The sequence below is a fragment of the Gavia stellata genome, chromosome 6 (assembly GCF_030936135.1).
Source record: "Gavia stellata isolate bGavSte3 chromosome 6, bGavSte3.hap2, whole genome shotgun sequence".
NCBI lineage: Eukaryota > Metazoa > Chordata > Aves > Gaviiformes > Gaviidae > Gavia > Gavia stellata.
This window is the reverse complement of record NC_082599.1, coordinates 49818643-49835722: the sequence shown is the minus strand read 5'-3', so window position 1 is coordinate 49835722 and position 17080 is coordinate 49818643. Positions and strand designations below refer to the sequence as shown.

The 17080-nt window shown below is 40.7% G+C and overlaps 1 protein-coding gene across 4 annotated transcripts in view; it reads right to left on the bottom strand.

Annotated features, from left to right (window-relative positions):
* Nucleotides 1-1748: 1748 nt before the first annotated feature.
* Nucleotides 1749-17080, bottom strand: part of TRAK1 (trafficking kinesin protein 1) — a 114999-nt gene continuing 99667 nt past the window's right edge. For all 4 annotated transcript variants that reach the window (XM_059818819.1, XM_059818820.1, XM_059818821.1 and 1 more), the window contains 2 exons: nt 9937-10039; nt 1749-4714 (listed from right to left, as the gene is read on the bottom strand). In XM_059818819.1, the coding sequence (XP_059674802.1) occupies nt 3916-4714; nt 9937-10039 (902 nt within the window). In that variant the 3' untranslated portion in view covers nt 1749-3915. The remainder of the gene's footprint in view (nt 4715-9936; nt 10040-17080) is intronic.

Genomic DNA, 17080 nt, shown 5'->3' with positions numbered 1-17080 from the left:
TGTTACACCTAATTTTCATCACTCACACAACTGCCTTACAAACCTCACTGGGTGCAATCAAATAATTTTACCGTCCCATTTTCTGCTGCATGTTAATTTCTTTTGCCTATCCTGGCTCATACGCCGCTGTCACCTGTCCCCTGGCTGCACTGTCAATGAGCTCAGGGGTTGAAGCTTCTGACCAAGGTGACAGCCGAAGGCATGAAGGAACTGGACTCGCGGGGCTGGTTCCTCACTCCCAAAGGCCCAGGAAGGTACCACATGAGGCCACCAGAGCCTGACTTTGTCCATTGTGATATCCAGATAAAACATATAAGCCTGTAAAAAAAGCACTTACCTGGTCTAAATTACTATTTAAAATCTTATCTTTTAGCTATAGTAGGAGAATGTATCTTCCTCAAAATGCTCATGTCTTAATCCTACAGTCTTGCAATAAGATACATGCAGGTAGATCCTATGATGGCAAAACTCTCCAATTTAAGTGGGAGTCCTTCTAGGCTCACATCCCTGTGAATACTTGCTTTTTCAAGGAGGGCGGGACAGATCAGGTCCAGATGGACCAAACAATATCCCAATATGGTATTTATCACCAACAGAATGCAGTTTTCTTCAAGTAGAACTTTCCTCTTTTTAAACCTTAAGCTTCAACTTTCATTAATAGGTCCCACTACAAGTACTCATCAGGGCTTCCCTCCTTGCTCTCTCTTCTGCACACATCTGTGGTGGTTTCCAGATTTTTCTTTCCATTTCACATGTACGCACCCTCCCATGAGTTAACTGAATCCCAAATCGTACTCATCCTAAAGGCATAGGCACCCTATAGACCAGCCTCAGCTGCGCCCCTTCTCTGGAGTAGCACTTGTTTAACTCGGGCTGTCCTCAGACATGGAGGGCTGGATGCACTTCCCCGAATCCCTCCCGTTAACCATTAACTTTCTGATCATGAGCCTCCCCCAGGCTCGGAGCTGAGCAGACAGGAGGACGAGTCTCCGTACTCACTGACACAGTACGTGAATGTGCCCAGTGCAGCACGGCATCAGCCTTTCTCGCAGTTGTCGTGTGGCACTGCGTCAGGGTAATGCAAGCCCTCCGAAAGTTTATTTTGGCATTGCTGCTCTCCAGTTTTCTCTCTGTAGCAAGTATGTGATATAAACAGTATTATTTCCCTCCCAACCTCACACGCATCCCTCTCCTCCACGTGTGACACTGTCTAATCTTTCTATGATTGATTGCCCGACTACCCCCTCCTCCGGAGAGTTCTTTTATCACTACTTAGCTCTCACCCTGTGTGCAGGACTTTTTGAGTTTCTTATTACCCGGTGTTTAATCAGTGGGCTGTTCCCTCCCTCAGTAACAAAGACACTAGCTAACAGCCTGTCTCTGTTGGAAAACACAGGATGTTTCCTCCTTACTCTGTACTTTCACATTTTGTCACTATAGTTTTTGCACCATATTAGGCACCTCTCCTGCTCAAAATACACAAACCACACAACATCCAATTCTTGGAACTCAAATAAAAATAAAAAATCTGCATTCATTTCTGTATTTTTTGTTTTGACCTAAGTTTTACCAGTTCCAGCAATCTTAAAATCTCAAAACTCTTCAACCACTTCTGCATCTAAGAATTTAAAAACCAAACCAGGTGATGGCCGCTTATTTTGCTTTGACTGAGAGATGAAAACAAGGGATCAAGGTGGAATATTTATCACTTTAAAAGAACAGGAAAAGTGTCAAATAATACACAACAATGCAACTTTTCTGTTATTTTATTGATATTAGTGAAGAAAAGTTTAAATTTCATCTTTCTGATGTGTAACAATTGCTTTCTCCGGTGGGTGGACAGCTCCTACTGCTTATTTAAAGGCTAAATAATACTTCCTGATTGCATGATTAACTTCTACACTTTAAGTTCTCATATGGTATTGCTTTCCCTCTGGGGATATAAAATGGTCCATTAAGTCCATGATTTTTTTTCAGAATCAACTGTTATTCTATCTACTGTTTTAAGATACATTCAAATAAAAAGATACTTAAATTTACTTGCAATTAAGTGCACACATACAACAGCAAAGAAAGCTGATGACACTTTGCTAAAACATTGTAAGTTCATAGAATAAATAGAAGTCTTCAAACACATGCAGTAACTGACTGATGTGTTTTTTCTTTCTCAGAAGATATCCTTAGTGTCCATAGCACTACTGCAGTAACTACTTCATTCAGAAAAAACAAAACAAACACAAAACCCACCCACCTATCTCTCCTCACAAAGACTAAAAGACAGTTTCATTTATACAAGAAATTATCAGTGCTAATGATTTAGTAACAGTCTGGTACAAACGGCAATTCACGGCAATTACGTGTAGTGTGATTATGGTAACAAACAGGGAGCTTGATTTAGATGCCACAAGTGCAAGGAAAAAGAAAGCGGATGTTAAACCCTGCCCCCTTCACTAGTCTCCATCCCCCCTTCAAAAAAAAAAAAAAAAAAAAAGGTCTCAGCTCAGCTCTAGAAAAAAGCTCCCTCCAGTCTGCTCCAGTTCCAGGATATTTCAATTCTTTCTACAAGCACCCAGCAGAAGTTTGGGAGAAACAGAGAAAAAAATTGCAATATAAATCAGGATCGCCTGGCCGTAACTAAAACTTGTGTGAGGTCTTCTGTTTCTTTTCTGAAAAAGTGGGTATTATGTGGTTGGTATTAGGAGGTGTTTTTTCAATTTAAAAACACTGTGGAATGAAGCATTTCCCGTATTTTTACCTCTGCTAAGGTCCAACTTTAGATGAAAAAGGTTTCTCTGAAAAAAAGAAAACAGAAAGTAGGTGGGGAATATTCTCACTCTGCTTACAAGGCCATGGTCCTCGACACGCATGAAACCTGAAGATCAGCATGAGGATTACAAGTTGCTCTTTCCAGCTTGTAGCATTCTGTTACTAAATGTTTTTTGTGGTTCTCTGATGAGGTTTCAAGGACGCACCTTTTCCTAATACTGGTTTTGCTACATGTTCTTTTATAACATTCTTATCTGTCAATCTGTTCCGCAACTTTGACTTCTAGGAAGTCACTGCCATGTTTACCTCATGAGTTGTGAAAACTGTTTTCTTTGGGGTCACTTGACAAAGCGTATTTCAGTGGCAGCAACACATAGTAAAGCATTTTCCCTTCCACAATTCAGTGCAGCATCAAAAAAGAAAAAAAAACCCCAAAGTCGCACAGAATGTAAGCGTGCCAAATGAAACAGTGTTGATAGGAATATGTCAATATTCCAGGTACCCAGGAGGCCTACTGACCTCAACACAGTTCAAGTTTTGCACCTCCAGGAGGAGGAGAATACGGAACAGAAAAAGGCAAAAAAAGTTTCATCCATTCAGGCATAATAGCCAGGCACTCCAATAACTCAGCTCAACTCATCTACAGAAGCAAAATTAAAACTACCACATGTTAAACTGAGTGCTTTTTTCAGCATTTAATGAAGCACAAATGCTCCCATGCTTCAAGTGATGTAATGCGAGGTCTCACAAAACACATTCAATAGCTTCCCATGCACCTTCAACTCACGTTAGGCTAACTACAGAATTCACGTTTTCCTAGTCAAGTTATTTTCTGTTGGTTTTGTTCTTTTGTTTTTTCAGTGCACCTTAAAAAAACCTTTTCAAAAGGTTAGCAAGTTAACCTTAACACAGCAATCATAACGTAGAGCCTTTTGCACTCAACTGAACAGTAAAATAATCCAATTAGTTAGAATAGATCTGGTATGTATTTACACATTTTATACAAAGTTTACACATTTCTCCCATCAGGCACAAAGTTGATTTGTCAAACTCAAGAGACAATGAAGGAGTGGTGGGAAAGGAAATGAAGACTGGAGAAAGAAACTGAGTATTTTTATTTAAAAAGACTAGCTGTAAAAATAAAGTCCTTCATCGTAAGCTAGTTTGCTTCGGGAGCTTGGTTCCCATGAGGATCCCCGAAGTGAGAGACGTCGGGCCTTTCATCTGCATGCTGGAACCCACCATGGTGGGGAAGCTCCGATTCCTTCGGATGCCAGTGTTCAGCTGGATGCCCCCGATGGCACTGGTCACAGCAGGGCAGCCCAATGGGAGACCGTCTGGTGCCAGGCCTCCAGGAACAAGGGCCCTCACCGGTCCTTGTGCCCCACAGAGAAGAGGTCCCTGGTCTTCAGTTAAAGGAGGAGCTGACGTTTGCCCTGAACTCACAACTTTGGCGATACCAAACCTCTTGACTTTGTCCACGAGATTAAGGTTGGAAACAGACACGTCAGTCTGACTCTCACTGTTCCTGATGTTCTTTTTATTCCTCACCTCCTTCAAGATTGAACTAGCGGGCTTCGAAGCCAGGAAGTTGTCGTAAGGTGGGCTGGTGCACTTGAACTCAAAAGATGGAGGGGAAGAAGAAGGTGTCTGCATAGGTGAGTTTGGTGGAGTGGAAGGAATTATCGCCATTTTAGGGGGGTATGTGTTCAGGAGGGTGCCTTTGCTGGCTCTGTCCCAGCTCTGCGGATTGTACACTGCTGCCGAGATGCCCCTTTCCTTCAGCAGCCATACCAGCCCCAGAGATGTGCTCATTGTCGTCGTGGATTCCCGGAGGTTAGTGAAGGATTCAGCCAAACTCAGACGCCGAGGAGTACAGGGAGTAGCCACCGGGGTGCCTTTCAAATTGCTAATGCTGCCACAAGCTGGAGTAGGTGCTGCGTTAAGGCTGAAAGCAAAGGCGCAGGCAAATTACTCTCTCCACTAGGCAATTAAAACTTACTGCAAGCAAAATTTTTAGCCCTGAACAGGGCCTTTTATCCATTTTTAGAGTGAACAGGAAACTGACAGTTCCCACCTCCTCACAAATGTGATGACAAGTGCAAAAACGTCACCTCTTACAAAACGCATCTCTCCACTTTGCACTTCGCCACCCAGTCTCATGGGATTAATGCATTCCCCACCACCACCACATTTCTTCTGATAAACTATTAAATTGACAGGTTTGTGATCAACACCTTCAGGTTTTTTTCCTGATCTACTGGCTGTCACAACTCCCAGTTGCTTCCATGAGACAAGGAAATGGGGGGACTTGACTGACGGTACAAGCAAGACAGGTTTACTTCTTAGTGTCACTTCTGAGCACACAGAACTGCTAGTTCTTCTAGTACTGCTGGGTCATAGCAGAGACAGCAGCAAGGGAGGAGGGGAACGTATTTGCTACAGAAGCATTTGTAGCAAAGCTGCTAGAAGTTGGCATTGTCACCAACATGCACTTCTGTAAGGTCAAACCCTTCTTCCCTTCTTACGTTGAATTTGCTTTCATTTAAGGGGAAGGGGATGTGAGATCTGACTTTTGATGGAAATGCACAATCATGTGAATAATCCTCAAAAACTATGAGAAAAATATAGTCAAGCTCTTGGTTGTCAATTGGCCAATGGATAACTGATAACTCAGCAGCAAACCAAGCATGACAAAGAGCCATTCTACTGTTAATTTGGTAAAATATTAATTTCTATAGTTTGAAACATGGCTAAATCTCAAAATAAACTATGTACAGGCAGTGAACAAGAAAATATTAAATAGGCAATAATCTGCACATTTAGAACAAGTGACAGACATTACATACTTAAGTTTAGTGCTATCTTACAGTATTTTGTTTTCTTAAGCACACTACTGCTAGTTATTAGGGGCTGGGATTTCTTGATGCGTATCATATAGCATTCATTCTGGTAGACTGTCCTCTCCCCATAAGCTGACCATCTGAATGAACACAGGCTGGAGCACAAGCCTTATGAGGAGCGGCTGAGGGAACTGGGGTTGTTCAATCTGGAGAAGAGGAGGCTGAGGGGAGACCTTATTGCTCTCTACAATTACCTGAAAGGGGTTGCAGAGAGGTGGGTGTTGGTCTCTTCTCCCAAGTAACAAGTGACAGGACAAGAGGAAATGGCCTCAAGTTGTGGCAGGGGACGTTTAGACCAGATATTGAGAAAAATTTCTTCACTGAGAGAATGGTCAAGCATTGGACCAGGCTGCCCAGGGAAGTGGTGGAGTCACCCTCACTGGAGGTGTTCAAGGAATGTGTGGACATGGCATTGTGGGACATGGTTTAGTGGGCATGGTGGTGTTGGGTTAATGGTTGGTGTTGATGATCTTACAGCTCTTTTCCAACCTCAGTGATTCCGTGATCTATTTCCAAAGAACTGCCAACACAAAGGAGACATTCCAAATCCCTTGTGCCACAGTATGAGATCTCATGGACACTGAGGTTGGAGTGTTTCTGGCACTACAGTGCTATCCTTAAAAAACTTGTTCTTTATAGATCAGGTTAGCCACAGCATGTTTACTTATGGATAATCCTCACTCAAAATTTATGGCAGTCCAAGGTACACCATTAACTGAGTAAGTCGTGGTGTACTCAGTTATTCCAGAAACAAGGCATGTGGGACATCCATGACACTCCAAGTTCACATCTGTTTGGGAGAATCCCAAGGGTTCCAAGCACCTTTAAAAAAAACAACTTTCCAACTATTTCTAACCACGCTCAAATGATGTGTTTTTGTCATTTTGCCACAAAAAATTAAATTCCATCGTAACACTTCCTAGGCATGGATTCATCCCCTCTAATGACATTTAAAGGGTCTTGAACAATGCAACACCTGATGCTGCCAGAGAATTGACTGACCTGAGAGCTCATCACTGTTCAAAGAAGGAAATCTTCCCCTTCACCTTGTCAGGTTAGCAAGTAGAAGACGCTCAGTAAAGAGTCAGACAAAAACCAGAGCCAGTGCAAGAGAGTGGGAAAACTAAGCAGCTGGGAGGGGAAGGAACAGCGGAAAGAGCAGGATCTTCCCTTTTCAGTAGAGCCATGCTATTGGATCGGCTCAGCCATAACACATAACTTTAACTTACGTTGGGTTCTCTTGTACCAAGAAATGTGTCAAACAGCCACACTGAGACAATCTGCTTGGATTTCCAGGTGTAGAGAAGCCTCAGGCCAATGAATGCATCGCATCCTTTTTGCCCATATGAACAAAAGGGCCTATACAAGGTCTTGACTGGAATTTGCAGTCTCGTTTCACCTTACACTAATGAACTCTGGGTAGCCAACACTATTGTGAATATCAGGTTAGATATCCTGGAATGTTTTTTTCCGAGCCACAGTTTCTGATGAACTTAGAACTTTGTCTAATGGTATACAGCGATCAGCTGACAGGAGTTAATATAACACTACAAACCCTAGTCCAGTCATATTCTGAAATTCAGCAGTACTTTACCATTTTTAAGGCACTCCTTAATTAAGGGAATATTAGTCTGATGTCATATGAGGTCTCAAGTCATGTCTTTTCTCCGTGATTAAATAGGGCCTGATCAACATGATCTATACAGTGATTTGGAACCGTACCAACTTCTACCATAAGCAAGTGAAACTGTCAATGGATTTTTATCCTGCAGTTGCAATTCAACAAGAGGAATCCCATTTATTCCTACCTGTAAACTGTAGTGAAACACGTTTGAGAAAACTAGTATTAAGAGTGGTGTAATTTGAAGAGTAGCCTTGCTAAGTGGCTCTGGAATTAGTGGTCTTGTACCCCCCTCCATGCTGTGGCTTTCAGTGCATGTTGCAGATGGTGCTAAGGCAAGCTCTCCTTATGTCCTCTTCATTCTGCCTGGACTGAATCAGCAGCAGGGGAGAAGGACTCCTCACAGCAGCTCTAAGGAGGCCACACACACCCACTGCAGCAGCACACACACACACTCTGCAGGCAAGGCTGAGTGGAAAGGAGAAGTTAGTTTGCACTGACTAAAGCTGCATCTTAATAGCTCTGCTTCCAGTTTATGGTGGAACTAAAGAGCAGTGACAGCCACTGTGATGCATCTCCTACACTGGCTAAACACAGAAGTTGTCTTGAAAAGCATGAGGGAGGGAAAAGAAAGAGAAAGAGATCTTATTTTCGTGAACTACTTTCTACAGGGTAGGACCAAGCACATTTTGGAAACCCAGACACAGGGTGCTAATTATCAAGCTTCTAAGATGTCCTAGCCACGAGATGAAAACTACAGCACTCCAATGGCTTATTAACTCCAACAGCTTCGTTCTTTCCAGCTCCAGATTTCAGTTGCACAGATATTTAGATTAGTATTTCTATTAATTTGTCAGCACAGGTACACACTACAGTGCAATAAAAGACATCCCTGCAAGAAAGCGTTTGTTAGGTAGGTGTTGCTTTTTTTGTTTGTTTGATCATTTTGGTATTGCTTTAACTGGGAAATATCTTCCCCATCAAACTGGCCAACACTGCAGAGCAGCCTGGACACAACCAGAGAAACATACTCAAACTGGCCTCAGCAACTCAGCCCAGTGACAGTTTCAGGGTTAGATTGAGAAAAGAAACAAATAAACGAGCACCTCATTTAGCTAGATGAAATTTAGTCAGGTTAGAGCATCACCTGGGTTAGAGGCTAGCTTAAAATGCAGCCAGGTAGGTAAATATCAAAACTCTTTGGGTTAGCTGGTGCCACACACACTAGCATTCCTTGTACATGACCCTGCCAACACAGACACTGCTGGCAGTGTTGCTCACCCCCTGCCACGCTGGGTCATAGTGTCTGCCCTATACCTCCTCTCAGCATAACGAGACATAATGCAGTTTCCTCGTCCTCCTCACATGACCTGTGAAGAATCATTTATAGTTGGTAAGGAGGAGCTCCTTAAACATGTCTGCTGAAAACATCATATTGTTTATTTTGCTCTTTTTCCTCCTGAATGAATGATGAACTTTGGCGTAACTGTTACCTGAAAATGTACTGATTTAGCTGTCAGTTATGGCTGACTTGTTAGTTTTAGCAACCAACGTAATCAACGAGTTTATTATGACCACAATTAACAGCAATTCAATGAGAATAAGAACATTAAAATAGAACTGCAGCCATATAAAAGGATCTCTTCAGTAACAGTGTTGAGGGAAGAAGAAGACAGAAAAGAACAAAGAAAAAACAGCCAGGCCATGATTAACTAACTTAGTTCAGTAAGGGAAGCAGAAAAGTTACATTTAATCATCATTCATTTCTTCTCCACCTTGTGGGTTTTCATATTTAATACCCTTACTTTTCATGCGTTCCTTAGGCAGTCAGTGCCCATCTCATGTCTAAACAAGTCTAGACACATCATCTCTGAATGGGGACCTACACAATGGTACACTCCCACACAGGAGCTGGAAGGGGCAGAGAAAGCAATGAGGCACTGTCCTTCTAAACAGAAAAAACATTCTTTAAATACTGATTTGCTAAGGAAGAAAAGTTCCCTCTTTAGGTATGAAATTCACTCACCATCTCTGGTTCTCAGATCTTCACCTTCTATAAGACTATAGAATTGCCTTCTATCAGCATGGACTGCCTATACATGCCAATTGCTATTATTAAGCCAGTTCATTAGTTTCAGTCTGGCTACTATGAATTCATTTCCAACAATTACACCAAGGAACAAAGTAGACGGCTCCCTGTTTTTGATTAAGGCATATTTCCTCCTCCACTCCTCACGTACTTCCTGGATACCTTTACCTGCACATCCCTTTTTCTTCTGCGCCAAAGATTTGGCGCATATTTTTTGCGAGAGACCACATTCTGCGCATTCAGACATGAGGACTACAACTAGTTTGGGATCAAGGGTAGTCAGGTTTGGGTATTGGAAGCCAACTTAGTTATGCTGATCCTGCAATATTTTAACTAGAGACCACAAAATTTAAGATATTTTGGTTGGCTTTCTAAAACATTACACATGCCTCTCAAATAAAATCAGGTTGAGGTGACTCAAAATGGGAGGAATAATTTGGGGGTGTGTTATAATTCACCAATGCGGCTAATGCTTTTGCTTATGCCATTATTTTGCATTTCCTTACAGGGAAAACTCTGACAGAGCTGAAGGCTTTGCCATCATGGGAAACCCTTACCTTGGCGTGACTCGTGTGAGTTCATCGGAAGGGTGCAGAATGCGGCAGGTGGTGAAGGTGAAGGTGGAGTTGGTTTGTGACATGCACTTCCCAGGATGAGGTACTAAATTAAAAAAAAGCAAATTCTTCGCATTTTACACAGAAAAGGGGGAAACCAAACTTCTGTGTGCTGATAAGACAGATGCGAAAAGTCATGAGGTACCTCAGATGGGATCAATGCAAGAAAAGTGAAATACACAAGTGCTACAGTGTTCTAACAGACACTTGTTCTCCAAAACTAAAAACATCTAGGACTCCAAGGCCAGTGCTAAAAGGGTCTGCTGAAACTTCCCCATGATCACTAACACCGCAGGTAAGTCTTTCTCAAACCAAATTTAGGCAAGGCAGTGCTTGAAATGCTCATCCTCATCTAATCTAGCGACTTAGTATCAGTGGGAAATTACAAGCAGCATTTTCTAGTACCAGCTCAGGAGCACTAAGATTTTCTGAATGCTTGTGCATTTCAGCTTTTAGATTGATCCACAGAAAGGTATCCCCATTACTTCTCAGTAATGGATCCAGCTTGCTAGGGCGGGGAGGGGACGGACACATATTACTGTTTCTCTGTCTCTGGCTTTTCACATCCACAGTAAGGGAAGTGGTAGTTTTTTGGATCCACTACTGTACATCTGTGACATTTCTCTTGTGCATGTGTTTAGGTTCTTTAAGAACATATGTCCTCAGCTGCATGATGTAGCAGGTTTTGAATATTTGTAAACAGTGTAGTAAATAATTTTCCCCACAACTGTGGCTATAAAGATGCAACACTGTCAGTATATCAGTAATTTGGAAAAGAAGCAATACAGCTCAGTTTTAAAAATTAAGGACTTTGGCCAATTTCTCTCTTCTTAGTAGAGCTACTTCTGTGGACATACTAACCTGCTGTATAATACAGCTGTGGCCATTGCAAAGTAACCACAAAATTTAAGAGCCATGCATCTGAAAAGCTGGTTGAAAAACACCCAGAGCTAAGTATTACATCAAAGGTATCATGATTGCATAGGTTCTCTTACTTAGTAACCAAACTTAGCAGTGGTCAAAAGACATGCACAATAAAAACCGTGTGCAGCTCCCTCCCTCTCTCAGTCCTACCCAACCCTCTGAGCCATTCCCTGATTAAGCCACATTTTAATACCACAGTACACAACTATTCAACACATTGCAAAGGACAGACAGACCAACTAGACCAGACACCATTCTGAACTTCCAGAGATGCTTAGCAGAAGCAAGGCAAGTCTTAATCGTGGCTGTGTTCCCTTTTTCATATATAAAGTATCACAGCTCCAAAATAGTGTGTGCAGTTAGGTAGTCCTTTAAGAACACATATAAGCAGTGTGTGAAGGCTAGAGCATGGGGATTGTGAACAGTGGAAGCGGAAGTGGCTAAGCAAACAATGTGAGGTAACTTCTAGTTAGCGCTGGAATGTACTGCTGTACATTAAAGAAGGATATTTCTAAAAACACACTGGAGTGTCATGTTAACACACTCAAATGTTAGCACAGCATAACATAACAACAAGCTCTACTTCACCTCCAGAGACGGTAATTATGATGCTTCAGGAATCCAGTTGCTTTAGAGATTAGTGTAAGCACTATAAAAGCTATTACAAGGGAGCACAGCCTAGCAATCATGATTCTCTCCATATTGTAGAGAGTTAAAAGAAAATCTGGAGAAAGAGCTCAAATAACTGGACATGAAAAAATTGGTTATTTAGAGAAAACAAAGGACTTCAACATAAATCAAGTAGAAACAAAGCAATTATCCCTGGATGATGAATAGAGAACAGAATAAAGCAATGCCAGTTTAAGATTGCAAGCTCAACCCAAAGCACATAGCTGTAATACAGTAAGTGCATTTTCCCCATTTGTAATAGCCACTGGGCATCCCCTCAGATTGGAAACAGGCACATTGAAGATACATAGCTGCATTAGCAAAAGCAAGACTCATTGCTATTAATGAGTCAGAGATAGGAGAAGGCTGCTAAAAGTAGAGAAATCACTGACTCTAATAAGAGGAAACAAATTGAAATTATAAAAAAAAAATCCATTTCCAAGGATGTATTCCACCCTCAAATACCACTAAGAAAGTCCTGTACCAGTTTCATCCTCCATCAGTCAACAATGGGGTGTATCATATTGCTGTAGCATTTTCCATCCTTTGGACACAATACAAAGAGAGTGAGAACCTGTTGCTGTAAATGAACAAAGTTTATAAAATAGAAACGAAATGATTCATTCCTAACCTAGTAATTTTACATAAGAATGGCCATCTCCTGAGTTGGTATAAGTTTGTGAGGAAGTAATATGTAAGTTTAGAATAAGAGAGACTATCTTCACATGTACATACAGCAAAGTATTATCTTAAATATAAACAACTGCTCCATGTGACTATGTCTGAAACCAAATGTTTTATTTATACCCTCTTTTCCAAAGTAGTAGATGATTAACAATGAGGCTTCATATCTGTATGAAAAAGAATCTGTACATAATTCAGTGTTTAACAAAATTTACAGAAACATCAGGTAATTTCATCCATCAGGAAACCATAAACTAAACTGTATGTGCATTTTTCCCCTCAATTAAAATTCAAGCTAAACCTTAGATTGCTGCCGGATCATGTTGTGTCTCTCAGTAATTAATGATTCTTCACTTCATTAAGCTTTCTCAAACAATTCTTAGGCATTTTGGAAGAAATGTAAAACATTATAACTGAAAGAGACTCTCTCGTAAGCACAAACACTGTTGTAAAAACATCTTTTAAAATACTGCAAAAAAAGGCAGGTACTAGTCGAACTGACTGCAGAGAGCTCCATCTTCTGGTAAAACAGAGCCTTTCCTACTCAAAACACAAAGCTGATTTTATATAGCTCAGAGCTGTTCCAGATCCAGCCTGAGTACTCAGCTTATGGGCCATTCTACTAGGTATGTCAGCAAAAGACATGCATTTAGGAAGAAAATTCTACTCAGGGTACCCTCAGAAGACCGTTTAATCCAGATTTTCATCCAGCTCATGCAGAGACAGGTAAAACGTTACAGTAGATAAACTAGTGGCCTGCCCCATCCACAGTAAGTCATCAAGACAAATCGAGTTTGAGGAAGATTTGTAAGAGGTGGCTATACTAAAACACCATTAACTTCCGTACCATTGGTTCCAAACTCAAATTTTCTGTTATGCTAGAAGAATAGTGAGGAGGCAGAGAGCTCACAGCAGCCAGTACATCTTTGCATTTTATATAAATACCTAGTCTAGCAAATACAGATTTATGCAAAAATGATCTTTTAAAAAAAAATAAAATCAAATATCTTCAGAATATGGCTTGATCCAGACTGGCACGAAGGTAAAGTTTTATTAGCCCAACTCTAAAGCAAGACACTCTGCTCATCATTTCTTTGGCATGTTTTAACACAAGGAGGAAACCTGGTTCCCTCCTCTTTCAGCAGAGACAGCAGCAGAATTTGGACATCTCTTTAGCACAGGCTGGTGAGACAGGGATAGAATGACAATCAGGTTGGGGATTCCTTAGAGCAACAGATGGAGATGGTGTTTTAAAGCATTAGAAGTTTATTTTATTGCTGAATAGAAAAAAAAGCTCTGCGGGCTTTGGAAGAGGATAACAACGAAGGAGCATTAAGAAGCACTTTTTTTCCTCCAGTGTCATCATTTGGGATACATGCTATGGACTTCACTTTTGCCAGTCTATGCCACCAACTCCATTCTTTGGTAAGGTGAAATTCCTGAAAACCAGGTCACAAATCCCCATTTGGATCCACAGGACAAGAGAGCTGCTTCATGTACTCTCTAAATTCAGCAGAGTTCATCCCCTCCAGGTGACTGAAGGTGAAAGTTCTGACACCCAGTGCTACCTGTACTGAAAACTCCTGTCTGACAGAACAGGGACAATATAGGGTATGCTGGAGGTCATGCCTGGGTTAACTACTAAAACAAAAGGGAGATGGCTGACAAATACAACAGCTGTAGAATGTAAGCATAGTGCTTTCCTAAAGGTGTTTAGGTGCTTTCAGGTGTCCTTCAGAAAATACTGCCACAGAATGTCCTTCAGAAAACACTGGTTTCAGGGGTAACCATGAATGCTCAAAACCTCCAAGAATCCATATGTCTATGCCAGAAGTGTTACTCCTGTTATGTTTCTTAAACATTTGACAATAAAATTATTTTCCGAAATATCTGCATTTCCAAACTTTCAATTTATTTTGCCTTTGGAAATAGAAGAGATAAAAAACTGAACCAAGGCAGGTATTCTTTGGACAGTATTTTCTTAGCTTTCTTCTGGCTGAGGTCTCCTTCTCATATGTATATAACCATGAAGCAGAGATGTAAAAAGACTTCAATGTATTTAATGTGGCTTCAACATGATTTTATGCAGGCTAGGATCCCAAATTAAAATTCTAGCATTTTAACATCACAGATAGCAAATGCTGACAGATTTTTCTTAACAAAATAATTACTATGAAATATTCATGCCATTTGAAAATAGAATATATTTAAATATGCATCAATACCTTAGTTCTAAGAAGAGTTACAAAATTTATTGCTTTTCTGTACAACGGTAACCTCCTAGAAGCATATATAGTAATCCTACTAAAAACAACTCAAACAAGACATTCGTTATGTGTTCTCGTGATTTTAGGCATCTATTTGGAAAGATCTCCGTGTCATTGTTAAGGTGTAAACATGAAGTACAAGGGGGCTGATCCTGCAATGCTGCGCACATGTCTGTTCAAAGCAATCAGTGGAACTAACACACACAAGTACTGGAAGACCAGTTTGTGCCCCCAAAACTAGCAAGCCATTAAGCACACGCTGAATCAAGTATAGCCCTTCCAACTTCAAAATGAGAACATTCATGTTATTAAGTGCTTTGAATGGCTTGGGGTTTTTTGTTTAAGGGAAAAACAAAACAAAACAACACAACTCAACAACTCCTTCCCCCAAAACAGACTCTGTACAGTTTTATAATATATTACAGTTTCTTTCAAAGAATAAAAAAATATATTGAGGTTATTAAAAATTTGTGCTGCAAAAATTACATGTCCTAGATGGTATTAACAATGCCGTGTCCTATAATTTCTTTACCATTCCAATTATGCTGAGAGTCTACTCAAGTGATATACAAATTTCAAACTATTCCTGCGTATTAGGTTAGAACTGCGATTTTGGAATTTACAATCCTCCATAAAATTACTGAGCCCACACACAGTACGTAGCTCTGAGAGATGAACTGGAGGTCATAAACTACATGTGTGTTAACTTCCTCTGAAATGTTCAGTGCCATAATTGGGATATAATCTGCATATACGGTGAGGAAGTTATTTTACATATCAATTGATACCTACAGGTCAACATAGGGACAGGAAAATTCAAGGATCATAACTTCTTCTTATTTAGTCAGAATGATTTCTGACTATCCATCACTCAACAAGAAACTGACACTCTGTTCTGAATACATTTATTTTGGCTACAAGACATCTTTGGCACTACCAGCAATGTTTGTTCTCCTGAGCCTGGATGTTAAAATGACTCCTCTTAGGGCTCATCTTGAGCAGCACTCTACGCACCCACAAAATGGCAGTAAAAACAGGACCTCATAGTACTCTGCCAGAGAACATCTCCAGTGAAAAAATGGTTAAGATACAACCCTCAAAGCATACATATCAAATGAAGCAGACACCTACCCAAAAGACTAAGATGACTTACACCTGCTGGGAACAGTCCTTGTAGGCACTGCACTTCCAAAGATGTTCTGTTCTCAGGTTAGAAGACCTGCAGCTCTAGACTGGCACACTCTGTGGCCTGCCAATGGCAGCTGTAGGGAGGTGCTTTCTGGCTTTTACAAACCTCTTGAACTATATTATTCCACAATGGAGCTATCCTGGATTACAAGCACTACCACTAAAGACTGTATCCAAGATATTTCTCTCCCTCCCTTTTTACTTTACTTCCACATTCTTTAGCAAGAGCTTACTCTGTATGTTGCTGCCTAGAATCTCCCCTGGAATTATGTAAGCAATGACGTCATAACCTTGCGTTTGTGACAGTGCTCTAAGGAACCACATGTCCATACACACCCCTACCTGCACTGCATTTCTTACAGAGAAATCTAGGAGAGGCAGAAAGAAGGCTGAGGAGGTTTTTTCAGGACAAGCAATGGTTGCACAGTATTTAAATACAAAATAAATTCATAAGCTAAGCACGCATCTCTCTCTGCTCCCAAAAGGTGTTCGTCAGTGGGCAGACTGTGGATCCTAAGAAGCACTGCCACATTAGTAGGTGCCTACTCTGAAAACATAATTATCTTCTCCTTGTATACCGCCTGACAAATTGCTTCAACAAAAAGCAGAAACAGCAGCATCTTTACTTCATTTGGGCAATGCAACCAATAATGATATGGTGGCTCATGGATACTCCTAAATCCTAAGCAGCTGGGCAATTTGAAGGAAAGATAAAGAATGGGAAATTAAAGTTTTCAGTGCATTTGTTCATTCTATAAATCATAGTTATTCGTTTTGACCAGTTTCTCTATTTCTGTAACGTATTAAATCAGCAAACGTTACAAGATGAAATAAGATTACTAGGACAATTTCAGAGATTTTATCTACTTTGCCAATTTATAAGGCAGGGAATACGCTTAAAAACCTTGTCTGAGGTAACGAGAGTTCTCCCAGGCAAAACCAGCAGAAACTAGGGAATAACCTGTTAATAACAGTGACCTATATTCAAATTGTAACACAGAAAGGAAATGGAGGGCAATACTAGTCTTTCCTGCCAGTTTGTAACCATAGCGCAGGTCTACATTTGTTTTTCTACTCCAGACAAAGTACTCTTCCAAATCATTACCCACAGATGTTTTACTAATCTGTTCTTAAAAACCCCAAAGAACAAAACTATATCCAATCTTTGTCTATGTATCATCCACGACAATAAGGTTACCAAATTTCTGACATGTTCCTGTGTTGAATATTATTACAATTAGAAAATTCTTCACCCAAAGTCTAACCCAAATAGCCTTTTTTTCCCACAACTATTGTATCCTGAGTACATGAAGAAATGCTTGTTCCCTTCCTCTCTGCAGCTACAGATATTAAAA